At 44.8% G+C, this 14,159-nt stretch overlaps 1 protein-coding gene across 1 annotated transcript; it reads right to left on the bottom strand.

Moving 5' to 3' along the window:
- Positions 1-1,120: 1,120 nt before the first annotated feature.
- Positions 1,121-13,230, bottom strand: prr16 (proline rich 16). Its single transcript, XM_035638696.2, has 3 exons — positions 12,409-13,230; positions 7,691-8,778; positions 1,121-2,786 (listed from the first exon to the last, which is right to left on the bottom strand). The coding sequence occupies exons 1-2, from the start codon at positions 12,544-12,546 to the stop codon at positions 7,909-7,911; spliced, it is 1,008 nt and encodes a 335-aa protein (XP_035494589.1). The 5' UTR covers positions 12,547-13,230; the 3' UTR covers positions 1,121-2,786; positions 7,691-7,908.
- Positions 13,231-14,159: the final 929 nt, after the last annotated feature.

Genomic DNA, 14,159 nt, shown 5'->3' with positions numbered 1-14,159 from the left:
TTCCAAAACTTTAAAGAATAACCTAATATAGAATCAGAAATCAAGAAGAGTAATATTTCCAACGATGGAACAAATGGATTCAATATAGAGAGCGCAATTAAATGATAATGAGGAATTCAGCCTTAAGAAGAGTTTTTACGTTTAAATCTTGTGAATTCTGACCCTCCTACAATAAAGTATACAAAAAAGGACTTGCCGTTTCTTACATTTATCATATGCAGTAGTTTTATGTCTAATAATCTTGGGGTCGGGGTGATAGTGTGGATCTGCGGCACCGGGAAGGTTTAGTGAGGATTTAGAAAGCCTCTTTTCATTCATGTCCAGCTTGAACAACAGATGTGTCAACCAGTTACTGAAGTTTAGCATTAAAATTAAACACAAATAAAGGATGTGTGCACGTCGGGGTGATAGTTGCGAGTCCATTGACTCATGGTCCGTCCGTGTATTTGATTCAAAGTGTGTTAGTAATGCATTAACTGTATTTCTTATATACCGGTCTCTTTGACAGAATGTGTAACTGCTCCTGTGAATTCAAAACACCAAAACACCATTGTGTGCTACAAAGAGCTGCACGTTACAACTGCACTCCTCTTTGGAGTTGGGTGCCTTGCTCAAGGCAGCGACTAACACATTACACATTAGTCATGCACATATTTAGCATATTTTTTTTCCAGTTCCCAGATTTGAACTTGTGTTCCAGTCTCGCGATGACCTCTCTATTCTCCGGGCCACCACCGGCCCTGTTCCTGTAAACACATCCGTCATCTGAACCGCTGGCCGTGGCTTATGTTAGAGTGTGCGTGACGACGACAAGCCACTATGAATACATTAGAATATATTCTGGAGACAGTCAGTGCCTTAACACCACAAGCCTGCTATCTCATCACACTAATCTCCAATTAACTGATGTAGCGGCTGATGCCATTTAATGCATTTTTTTCTGCACTCGCAGTCATATTAATTCCCTCCATCTCGCCCCCAGTTCGCCGACTCTTGACATTATGAAAGATTCGTTTGCAAGGGGGCACAGTTTATAACGGAAAACACAGACATAAAGTCAACACTCTTCAGTGCTTGAAATCATCGTTCAGTCCCTAGAATAGACAGAGACGCCACAACATTAAGTGCAAAGTGTTTTACTTCTCACAATTAGTTTTCCAAACAGTTTGTGGACAAGCAACAAAATTATCACCAACAGCGTTTTGAGACCCAGATCCCAATCATCTTTGAAACAGATTCTTGATTGATACAGAATTGGGTCATGAATTCAGTCTCTGTGTCCAGTGAGAACAAAGGAGTGGAGGTTACAGGTGTAATCTCTGGTTTTGTTAAGTGCTGCATGAATTAGCTTTTAAAAATGATTTAATCGCAAATGCTTAATTTGCCAATAAGAAGCATGGTATTTCCAAGGTTTATAGTGACTGCTGAATTAACCTGATGATCATCATATGTGGAGATGGGAGGGGGGGGGGGGGGGGGGGGTGGGACCCACCAACAGACAGCCTCTTCACAGAAATGCATAGAAAAACACAGTGGTGGCAGCACAAAGTGAAGAGTCAGTCATGCACTCTTTCATTCATTTTCATGCCTCCTGTCTCATAAAGCACATCTAGGTATTTGGTTTATGCCACCTATCTTCTCCACTTTCCTTTCCTTCCTCATAATACAGCCCATTCTGTTAAGTGTCTAGAAGTGATAATACTGAAGCACTTGTTTTTTTGTTCATCCATACAAACACTATACTGTTTGCTAGATATAAATATCTCATCCTGCTATGCCCTTCTGGAAAAAACTCGTACCTTGAGGGAATGTCAGCTTTCGTCAAAATACCTCTCAGTCATCCAACACAATATCAAAAATATCATCTCTTTAAATGTTAAAGTCTCTGTAGAAAAATGCCTGAAATATATAAATATCAAAGATGTCCATGTATATTTGTATACAAAGAAAATTTTATGCAAATTATTACTTCTTCAAGAATCCTTTAAAGATGTAACTATGCCACACTGTACTGTATTTCTGCATGTTATTGTGGGGGAAAAAACATAGCGTGCATGGCACCAACTGAGCACATAGATTTTGATGTAATGGGCATAAAGTCTGGACACAGATCAGTGACCACGTCATCGTTCATTTCAAACTTCCCGAAATACGCAGTGATTGTGCATATGGCCCATACTGACATGATATCATTTTCTCCTTATCTGCATTCTGGCAAAGCTGCGTTTTGCGCACAGGCCGCGTGTCAGGCTCCCCAGACACAAACAATTACAATTTTTAAAAGGCAAATTCCATCGATTGAGTGGAGCTATTGATTTCCATCTGAGTATACACAGAGAAAAAGCCTGTGAAGACACGAATCATATACTGGCTGACATCATTTCGACCTAACTGTAGCTCTTCATCTAAACTTGCCTGTTTACCTTTGATGATAGGGATTCAGCAGCATTCTAATTTCTAATTCAACTATTTCTAAGTAACAAAAATATCAACTCCACAGCCCAAATTTCACCTATCTCTATGCATTTACATACAGGGACTGCTCTCGCAGTTTCTGTAGTTTCACAGTAACATGTGCCTGGAGACTGTTTAGTGCCTAAAAAGTATGAATTTGTCCACAGGATCTTGACTCCTGTTGATTGAGAGCCATCACTGCTTTATGCAAAAGAGAAGGGTGATGCCTGGCCTCAGCTCTGGCGCCTCCCCTGCCCAATCAACCAGGGCTGATCAGTGCGTGAAACAAGCGTCCCTTCCACTCGTGCCATCCCCAAGTATCTCAACGGGCCCTGCGGAGGAAAAAGGGGAAACACATTAAAATGTGAAAATCTGACAGAGAAGATGAGGAGAGGAGAGTCACTTGATCAAGTAGTCACAGCAACAACAGTCACTTTTCACAGAGGAAAATGAAAATACACCGAGGTATCATTGCAGCGCACTCAACCACCCAGACACATACACAAGTCATCAAAAATAATAGGACTGAGCTGTTTGGCACATTCTTTCTCTGTGGATTAAAACGCCTTCCCTTTTGTGAAAAGAGAAAAAAGGGAAGGCTTCATGTCTCTCCTTAAATGGGTGCCTTTTTTCTTCTCTTTTTTTTTCTTCTACTTTTTCTCCGTCAAGTGTGGAGTGGTTCTTTGAGCAGAGAACCCCATCTGGGTCACCGTGGCTCTTGCGATTCTGATCCTGCTGTTGAGACACTGTTTACCTTCTCGGAGTGAGGTGCAGCTGATGCTTCTAACTTTTAACAATTTCCAGAGGAGCGTGAAATCCTCCGATTAAGTTTGCTTCACCACCTACTAGGCTTTCTAAGTTGCATGGAGTCATCTCATGCCCTTTGACTCCTTCTCACACACATGGCTGCATGTACTCACCCATGCCTTTTTGCACTCTCATGCACCTTTAAACACATGCACACCATACCCCATGTGTGTGAGCACAGACATTTTTGACAAGGACAAACACAGACACACACCCACTCACTTTCTTCATAACTTTGTCTGAGTCACAGATAAGGATGCGCCCAGAAGAGCCAGCATTCATGCCTTATGTGCACCAGATTTACTTTTGAATGCGCTGATGTTTGGCAATGTGGGGCATGTCTATTTTGTAGTCTAATGAACTTTGTATACAGCATCTCCGCTACAACAGTACCGTTAGGCTTTTATTTTGTTCAATGTTTTCCACGTGACATTTAATTTCCAATGATCATAATGAAACGTAGCTGATGTAGAAAATCAAAGTAAATGATGCATGCAGAATGGGGATGAGCAAACAGACAACTGTGTCCCTTGGCAGACAGATCGCCACCGACAATCACAGGCAGAAACAACAGCTGATTAATATTCACTGGCAGAATGTGTCTCACTCTGACACATTTATTGGATTTTATTTCTCACTGTGAACTTGCCAGGTAGGAAAATGAGATGAAGACAATACAGTCAGTCGGAGCACTGCAAGCTACACATACTGTGCAACTATTGTATTGAAAATAATGGTTTACATTTAACTGTAACAATCTAACCAATCAGCTCTCATTTACTTGATGGACGACCTCATTCAATCGCACTAGTCATGTACAGAATGTGGGGTTTAAATCAAAAAGCACACAACCTTTAATTGAAAGAGCCACATGCGCACAACAATTCATTAGCAGATGCCAGAAAACGACAGGCAGTAGATTTTTCTTTCATCCCTAGAAGGTCATTTGTAATCCATAAGGCAAGAAGAGAAGGATGCAGAACCTGCTGCAGCTCAGGAGGGGAAAAAAAGATGGTGAACTCTTTGATTAAACATACAAATGAAAATGCTGCCAAAGGTGTTTTCTGTATAAAGTGTCAGATATGTTTTAATAATAGCTACCTCACCCACATGCATATAAGGATATGTGTGCGCATAGGAGAGCTTGTTATGCATGCAGCTGCTGCCAAGTGGGTGAGAAGCATCATCCCAGGAAATAGGAAAAAGAAAGAAATGAAGAAAGAGTGGAGAGAGAGAGGGAGGAAGAGATAGATGGAACGAGGGAGAGAGAGCGAGAGAGGTGGGCTATAAGCTAGACCTGCGAGCTGTGAGCTGTAGGGAGTAGGTCAATGCAGTTGAGTCAGTCCTGACTCATGATGGAGGCGGCAAAAAAACCCTCCTCCTCCTTGTCCATTACAACTTCATCCTCAAGCCCGCTGCTCCGGAGCTCAGAACGCCATTTCAAAAAAACACCTACGCCCGCTGTCAGAGGAGCATCGCCTTCTGTTACAGGAACAATCCAACATGTCACGGGTGTATTAAACAATGAACAATGGATCCAAACAGTTTCTCCCACATCCCGCTGTGGGTGCCGTTAATGCACATTAGTCGCTTTCCACCAATCCGTGCTCTCCACAAATGTAAGGTTTCACGTCAAACATTTACCTTAATTTAAAATTTACAATACAGTGTATTCATGTTCATAGAATAAAAACCAAAATGTCCATTTCACAGAGCATTTAAAAAAATGTCTGACAGTGTCTGGCCTGCCTATAAGATTTGTAATGTTCCTAATTTTAATCAACGTTCTTCTATTTAAGTTATTATCAAGCTCTTATATACCTGCCTATGTTCGGACAACCTGACTAAATTTAACATTTGAGAATCATGTTACATGACCCAGGAAGCGCACAAACATTGACATTTGTTGTCAACAGCTTTTCAAGCAACTTCGCATCTACTCTCTCCGAGTTTTGGCCTGTGCAGACGATCAAGGCCTTTTTCTTCGGTGTTGTGGCAACCGAGCAACTAAATTCGATATATTGAATCTCACAGGTTCAACAGATTTGACCAGTGGAAACTCAAAAAACACTCAAGTTGGCAGTATGCAAAGTTAAGAGGAAAAAAGGAATACATTCGGGCCAAGGCAAATTCCTTCACTTTTAAAATGTGCTCTCTTATTCACACAATAGCAAGTCCGTTGTGTTCATTCTCTTGCTTCATTGAGTAGTGCATTAGCTGGTAACACGGTGCTACAGTCGCAAAAAACCCTTGTAAGCGGCACCTATTGACGAAACTGGCTGCATTCCATCCTGTAGCACACACATTCTTTGCGTGGACGTGTGTGCGTGTGACTATATGCTGCTCCCAGACTCATTAGGATCCATTAATACAAAGTAAATAAAGCGAATCTCGCACACTGAGAGCAATCATCCTTAGGACAAACACACACACACATACGCTCCCACACACAGTGCAGCCGGAGCAGCACCAGACTCCATTGCACTACTGTTTCTTTCACCGTCTCTCTCTCTGTCTCTCTCCATCACACATATTTTCCCCCCCATCTCACTGTTTTTCTCTGTCCCACACGTTCTCCCTCTTCTCTGTGTCCTTACCGCCTCCCCTCACCTCACTCTCCTCATTTTTCTCATGGCTGGATATCCGCTGATCCCAAAACCAGACGCTGATTTTAGATTGTGAGGCCAGTGAGGTCATGCATTGGATTCTGGCATCGGCGTGTGCTGTTTCACACCCTGATTTTTCTCAGCTTTTAACCACCAAGCTGCCCACTCCCACAAAAGTGTGATATATATACACACACATCTGCCCCCCTCCCCCACGCACATTCATGTTACCTTTCTGTCCATTTACTTCTTTCCTTACTTTTTTTTGTGCATAGTCGGCTTTCTATCCCTCTGTTTATCATAAAAAAAATATGTGCCGCAGCAGTTCAGAGCTCTGTAAAGGCTAATGTTGGTACAAAGGCTGTCTGAGGCACTGCTTTATCTCCTGCAGTCTAATCCAGCTAATTAAGGGCATCGCTGAGAGGAACTGGTGCTACTATTCTCATCCAACTCCAGGGTATACCATCTCCCCTCTGTCTGCCAAACTGACGTGTGCTCTAACCTGCACCTATGCACACACACAGACACATGCACAGAGGCGCACACACTGTGGTTAAAGATTCCCAGACACTTTTTAAAAATGAGCGTTATAAGATATAATAAGGCGTTATTACTGCTGCCTAGGTGGTTATGCTTTCATTGCCGTTTGTCTGTTTGTGTGTTTGTTGGATGATCAGCGGGATTACTCAGAAACTAGAGAACCGATTTCCATTAAATTATGCGGAGGGGTGGGGGCATGAACCAAGGAAGAACCCGTTACATTTTGGAGCAGATCCATATAAACAGGTGGAACTTCTTTTCACTTTCTTTAACATGGGGAGACATGCATGCTGTCTCTGAGCGACATTCTAGCTGAATATGCTGCTTTATCAAAGATAATAAAGTGAAGAGTTGCTGTTCATGTAGATTGATAAGGTATGATATTATGGCTGATCCCATAAGGAAATAAAGCCCAGCATGCAGCCATTTCTGGCTGACTCCAATCTCCTCAAGAGCAGAATTGATTAGCTCACTGTCCATTTAGCCTCACAGATATCCCAGGGAGAGATAGGCACAAATGGGAGTTGAAATGCTAAATGTGAATTATATTAGAAAATGAAATCCAAGATTTTTCAATTGGAATTTACTGTACCATCATTGGTAGACACAAATCCAAAATGGCAGTTTTGTCCTCTCCTCCCCCAGCCCACCATGTCACTCTTTTCATTCCTTCTCCCTTTTCTCACACCCACAGTCGTGACACACTTGTCTATCTCACAACCCCTAATTGTTCATTTTTGACGGGCGTGTGACGTTTCAGATGCCTCTACCTGTGTCTGTAGTGACTTTGACGCATTCTGTAACAGCCTCTACTTGTGTGCCTGTGTGTGGTAAAGCGTTATTTAGTAGTATGGGAAAACCTTGAGGGCTTTTGATGAAATCTGAGGCAAGCGGGTTTTCTTGTATCAACCAGAAGGACATGAATTAATAAGATCCCCCCTCTCTTGAAGAACTTCCTGAGTTTGAGACTTGTTAGCACCAAGAGCTTCTCGACAAACGCAAATATAATTTAGTGTAAGTGTTGTCAGCAGTCTTTTGTGAAAAATGTAAAGCCCCTGTACATTTTTCAGTCAATGCTCGCTGCCTACAAACATCACACTCTGCACACACACACACCAACTATGCACCCACTCAAAAATCAATGCAGTCATGAATATACAATACATAAACAAATTATTGTATGCAGACACACTCACAGACATGCGTCAGTGCATGCAATTGCTCTTTTTCCTTCCTCCTTTTCTCTTCTTGACAAACACAATATTACATGCACAAAGACTCACCGCTTCTTCCACATCTCTCTGGGTACGTCTCAGCGCCCATGGCAATGCCTTCCTCTCTACTCTGCTCACTTCATCAATCCGTTTGTTTCCCATTTCCCAAACCTTCCTCTCTCTGTTTGGTTAATCCAAAGTTCAACTGGAGCAGAAAGCACTCTTAAAGTAGAAAACACAACGAATGATTCAAGGACGTTTAGGCAGGCAGAACAGGGGATTCGGTGTCAAACCGTGGTGGTGGTTGATTTGCGTAGGATCGTCTTCTGGGGCTTATGGGAAGGCGGGTGAGGAGGCACACAAGGTGGAGGAGCGTTTGCTGTCGGCGGGAAACTGTGGCTGACCGAGAGGCCGCCGTTTTCCAACATTAGATCATGAGGAAGAGCATGAGGTGGAGGAGGGGAGGAGGAAGTGCAGCAATGTACCGGGCTCAGCCTCAAGTCGCCCAGCTCAGCCTGTAAGTGTAGTTCTGTGTCATCTACATCATATTGGAGGTCACAGTCCGGGCAGTAGCCGTGGTACTGGACCTTCTCACTGAAACGGACACGCTCCCTCTCACGGGGCTCCCTGCCAGGGGCCTTGGGGCATTTGTTCTTTTCGTGACGGAGGAGGGGCATGGGCCTGGGCAATGTAGGAACAAGCCCCGACTCAGGGATCCCGCTGTCACTAGACATGAAACAAGGTGTGGAGGAGAATAAATCCCTGTTTGTTTTCAGCGGGAAAACGCCGCCATTCCTCATCAGAGACCCGTTAGCCTTGGATATATTCCCTGATAACACTAACGTCGGGTGAGGCAGATTCTTAATGTTGTGATCCTCGGCTCTCAGCGGGGTAAGTCTTGGTGGTGGTAAGGGCGGGTGGGGTTTCTTCAGTACAGTCAGTACTGCAGGGGGGTTGACAAGGACCGGGACCATGGGCCCAGGTGTTCTAAAGATACAGTCATCAGGGAAGAGCTTCATCTTCTCCAGGCTGGAAGCGGTGGTAGTGGTGGTGGTGGAACTCGAGCTGGAGTTGAGTGTGTCTGTCTTGGAGCTGTCTGTCAGTCCATCCTCCTCCAGTTGCAGGTCACAGGTCAGGGTGTCAATATCATGGACAACCTGGTGACAAGAAGAAATATCACTGCGACATACAAAAATCACAGCAAAAGAAAAACCCAATAAAACTTTTAAATGGGGAAAATCGTGATGATCCATATAGGACCTTGCCCGGCAAAGATTCAGTGTCTTTATCGCCTCACGTTCTCAATTAATGAATTAAAAAACACCTTGTATAAAATCTAAAGATACATATAGACTTATGAGGTGAAAAATTAATTAGGGTATCACTATGACAACCACGCCAGGGAGAAATGAAATATCACTACAATTTATGGGACCAGCCATGAGCCTGCCAGACTCCGTCTTCAATGGTAGACTATAACAATTCTGAACCGAGAGACGTGACCACACCAACCACGTTCTCTGAGCTCAAACACAAATACAACAATTTAGAATACAAAAGCAGTGTTGTGTATGAATAAGGAAGACATTGTCTACATATAACAAAATGGAAAAACAGAGGGATACAACAAACAGGAAAGGGTATAGATGTGAAAAATCAACAGACAAAAATGAGCACAATTGCTTGTAAAAGTGAACAAATGTGAGGTTGTTGCGAATCCTACAGAAAGAACAAACAAATATTTCCCATTGTAACAAATGCTATTTGAAGGAATCATGGCATGACTCAATTCCAAGTCACCAAGCTTGGTAAGATAGAAAAACACAAACAGATATTTTACAAAAAGCAGAACTCGTGCACAATCTCATCGGGATCCACTCTGCAAGAGACACAATTTCAAAAGAGCAAATACTCCATCAGTTACAGTTGTGCAGTAATTTCACAGTGTGCCATGTTGGATATAGCCCACTGAATATTTAGAGAATAGAATAGGGCCAAAAACAAACTATTTAAATATTGATTAAATAAATGATGATCACAAAGGGGGACGATGAGCCACACTGGATGGTAGCTCCCCCCCCAGGAGCGCATGTAGATATTTGGTTCTAAAGTTACTTCATCTGTCCTCCAAGAGGAAATACTGGAAAGGGTTGTAAGGATGCAGCAGCACAAGTTCAGAATACATTCAAAAACATACACACGTGCAAACCTTTTAATTCTATAACTACATGATGCACAATAAGCAATGACACTCAACTGAAATTGCCTCAATTTCCATGCAACAGAAAAAGGCAGACAAATGCCCGACTACACAGCTAAATAGAGACATTTGTGCCACGGGGTACCAAGTGAAAGAGCTCTTTGTGCGGCACTGTATTTTACATTTTGTCCACTTTTACAGCAAACACTTGCACTGTGGCCATATCCATGGACAAAGTAACTCTCCTGAACATTTATTCCTGTGCTGATGAGGCAATAGCCGGAGGCTGGCAGGACTGAAATTGCATGCACAAATAAACATTGCCCAAGGAACCATTAGCATGGGGGGGGGATACAATTTAAAAGTCAGTTTAACAAACAAAAAGACACACGACGCCAAACTGTGCTCTGAACTAATAACTGGTATTCCTGATGTCCGTGTTCTTCAGCCATTTCCAGAAGGCTAATGTCCTATATTGCTATAAAGTCTTCCCTTGATGGGGTTCAATGGCGCATCAATGCCCAGAAATGATGTGGCTGTGTTGGACATTTTATCACTGGCTGCCTGATCATTGACCATCCAGCAGTCAGTGAAAATCCAAACAAGCTGAGTTTATTATGTGCTGTAGCTGAAACACCGCTTCACACTGCTGAAATACCCTCTAAGGAAAACTCACCAGAAAAGTAAAGATAATGTATTTCCCTTCACAATTATGACAATGACTGTGCTTATGTTCATTTTCTGGATTAGTAATGCTTATCTCTATACATTAGTCCACTGTGAAACACCATTGCTATCATCTAGGGGGTTTGAAATGTGTGACCGAACAGTGGTTTGAGAGGAGGCCGAGAGAGAAAGGAAGAGAGAGATGTGAGGGAGTGAAACAGAGAGTGAGATAGAGTGACTGAGAGGGAGAGATAAACGAGGAGAAAGCTAGGGCAGAGAAGGCGATGGAGCTAAATTCTCCATGCAGCCTTTAAATGGATAATTTGTGGGGACACATACAAGAGGTAATACCAGTATCCCAGCGTGCAGGCCCCGCTGTAGGCCAGGCAGCTTCAGTGGCTGTGCCAAGCATCTGGGCAGGGTCCCTCCTCGGAGCCAGGCTCGGCTCCAGCCCCGTTTGTGAGTTGTGACAAATAACTGCATTTCAAATGGATTATAACCCAAATACTGGATTGAATGTAACACCCCCCCAAGGTATGTCTTTAGTGTGTGCTGTGTCAGAATAACTGATCCTCTGCACAGATTTCCTGCCAGCGAAAAAAAAAGAAGAAAAGACATCATAAAAAGATAAAATGCCTTCTTGTTCTCATTTATTTCAGGTGCCTTCTGTGAGACAATTGTAAAAAATTACTGAATGACACAAAGAAGTCTAATGCAGCTCAACTCGCAAAAGCAGAGAGAGAGAGAGGAGCTGAGAGGCAGAGGGAGACAGATGCTGTGTCGACTACCCATCCATAATGTAGGAACGCGAGGCTGTGCGCAATAGGCTTTTGTTCGACTGACAGCCTGTCATGTCGGGGTGAGATGTTTGGCCCAGCAGGCCGAATACACCTGGTGTGCGGCAGGTAGAGGAATGTAAACATCGAGAAGGCAAGGTTGCAGGGTTGGTACAACTGAAGTGGAAGCAAAGGATTCATTGATTGGCATTAGTGATAAAAACACTAAAGCAAGCACTGGAACATGTGAATCAAATGAAAGACAACACGACTCTGCACAGAGGTGCTGCGAGATATTTTGAGCTCCGAGCACAACTTGCTGCAGGTAAAAAACATTCGATATCCACATACAATCCCTGAATCCTTCGGAGACCCCCCTACAACTGCCACTCAAGCACTCCTGTCTCTGCATCACTGAGACGTGGATTCTGATCTTTAACAAGGACTCTGTAGAGCGAGAGAGAGAGAGTGGGGGCGAAAGAAAGCAGACAACAAGAGATACAGAGAGGATGAAGATGAGTGGCTGCGATAAATACAGACATGCTGTGAAAGATAACAAATGACAAAGAAATCCGAAGATAAAGAAGCACCATGACATGCTGAGAGAGCGAGAGAGCGAGAGGGAGAGAGAGAGAGAGAAGGGAACTGGAAAGGAAAGACAGCTGCTCCGCTATTTGGCAGGAGATAATTCACACAGCAAACAACAGTCAGCATTATGAGATGATGAAATGCAATGCAAAAAGCGCCTTCTTCCCGGTTGAACCAACTTGTCCATTAAATATTAACTGTGATTACATTTTTCTCACTTTCATCAAAGCTCCTGTGGTCCTCCTGTGCCACATCATGTCATTCATATTGGAGATAATGATCACACATGAGTGGGTATGGGGGGGGTACAGTGTAAGTGTGTGTGTGTGTGTGTGTGTGTGTGTGTGTGTGTGTGTGTGTGTGTGTGTGTGTTGTCATAGCTGCTTCCAGGCCCCAGTGTGTTGGACACCAGCCTCCCATCTCCCCCCAGACAACTAGAATGCCTAGAAAGAGCCTCCTCTATATCCCAGCCTCATGGAGATGCTGTCACATAACGCATGGTAGACTACGGTGCTTCATACACGCCAGGCGTCTCCTGGTGTTCCCTGTTCATTTACCTCTTTGAGCTCTTTGGCTACATCCTTGAGGTCTCCCAGGATGGTTTCCAAATTCCTCACGATTGTCTTGATCTCCCTCTTCACTTGTACTTTGGAGACTACTACCCCTTCGGCCTCTGCATGTGGTGTCCCTGACATTCTTCGGCTTGTGGCGCGGTCTACTTGGCGGCGGATCTCGGGTCCAATCCTTTGGGCGCCACGCCGCCACTTTGCCGGCGCATTGTTTTTATTCGGTCCTCCGCTCCCCCGCTACTTTCGCTCCCACATCAGTGCCAGGACGGAGCCAAGTGGCGTCGGCCACAGCCGTTGTGTGTGTGCCGCCGGGCATGCGCAATGGAGCGTGGCACGGGGAAAAACGGCGACGGACGGTCAAATATTGTACCATAGTGTCAGGGAAACTATCCACAGGCTCGCGCACCCTTCACACGCGTCTGTCCGGCGACGACAGGGAGGAGACGACGCGCCGCCGATATGCCTCGCGTCGGAAGCGCGCGCCATTCAACATTAGACAGTCAAAACGTCCAACAGGAGCGCGTCAGTGAATGTGGCCAGCTTGCAGGAAATAAAGACGAGAAGCACAGCTTTATCCAAACCGGTCACACCGTCGGTCCATAATCCTCGGGCATCGACACGCTGCAACACACTCCTCGTTTCCTTCTCAGGTGGCACGCGGCTCGTCTTCTGGTAAGGTCGCGCGTCGGAGAGCCGCCAGGCACCGACACCCCAGAGCCACTTTCCTCCGAAAAACACCCGGCCGGTGTCATCCTGTCTCCATCGCAGCCTCCTTGGAGAGTCTGAGCAACCAGCGTCCGGGAGCCAGAGGATGCTCTCTCTCTCTCTCTCTCTCTCTCTCTCTCTCTACCTCCCTCTCTCTCCCTCTCTCTGTCTCTCTCTCTCTCCCTCTCTCTCTCTCTGTCTCTCTCTCCCTCTCTCTCTCCCTCTCTCTCCCTCTCTCTCTCTCTCTCTCTCTCTCTCTCTCCCTCCCCCCTCTCTCTCCCTCTCTCTCTCTCTCCCTCTCTCTCTCTCTCTCTCTCTCTCTCTCTCTCTCTCTCCCCCTCTCTCTCTCTCTCTCGCTCTCCCTCTCTCTCTCTCTCTCTCCCTCTCTCTCTCGCTCTCCCTCTCTCTCTCTCTCTCTCCCCCCCCCCTCTCTCTCTTTCTCTCTCTCTCCCTCATTTCACTGTGTTTATGAACTGATTCATTCTGTTTTTCTGTTATTTTGTTGTTGTGTGTGTTTTTTCCCATTTCATTTGTAGAGGACCGTGATGTTCTCTGGTGAATCTTAATAAACATTGTGTTTTAAAAATCAAAAAAATCTCTCCCTCTCTCTCTCCCCCCCCCTCTCTCTCTCTCCCTCTCTCTCTCTTCCTCTCTCCCTCTCTCTCTCCCTCTCTCTCTCCCCCCCTCTCTCCCTCTCTCTCTCTCCCTCTCTCTCTCTCTCTCTCCCTCTCTCTCTCTCCCTCTCTCTCTCTCTCCCTCTCTCTCTCCCTCTCTCTCTCTCTCTCCCTCTCTCCCTCTCTCTCGCTGCTGTGAGTGAGTTTGTCCCCATTTCATAACATGCAGGCGTGCCGTGCAGAGGTTGAAGATCACGACACCCGGGCAGAATGAGACGAAATATGGCAACACATACAACGCGTGTATACAATTGGGGTTTGTGTCTCTATGTGCAGCCACTTCATATGCACATCTCTTATAGATGCTTTGCGTCTCTGTGGTCATATGATGCATCATGCTGTGAGACTTAACGCCAGCTT

The sequence above is a fragment of the Scophthalmus maximus genome, chromosome 19 (assembly GCF_022379125.1).
Source record: "Scophthalmus maximus strain ysfricsl-2021 chromosome 19, ASM2237912v1, whole genome shotgun sequence".
NCBI classification, from domain to species: domain Eukaryota; kingdom Metazoa; phylum Chordata; class Actinopteri; order Pleuronectiformes; family Scophthalmidae; genus Scophthalmus; species Scophthalmus maximus.
This window is presented reverse-complemented; position numbering and strand designations above follow the sequence as displayed.

Bases quoted from the DNA above. Each gene is read 5' to 3' on its own strand.
- prr16 (XM_035638696.2), bottom strand. From the start codon at position 12,546: ATGTCAGGGACACCACATGCAGAGGCCGAAGGGGTAGTAGTCTCCAAA. The intron at 8,779-12,408 runs GTAAATGAACAG...TCTTGTCACCAG, and splicing joins TAGCCAAAGAGCTCAAAGAG to GTTGTCCATGATATTGACAC.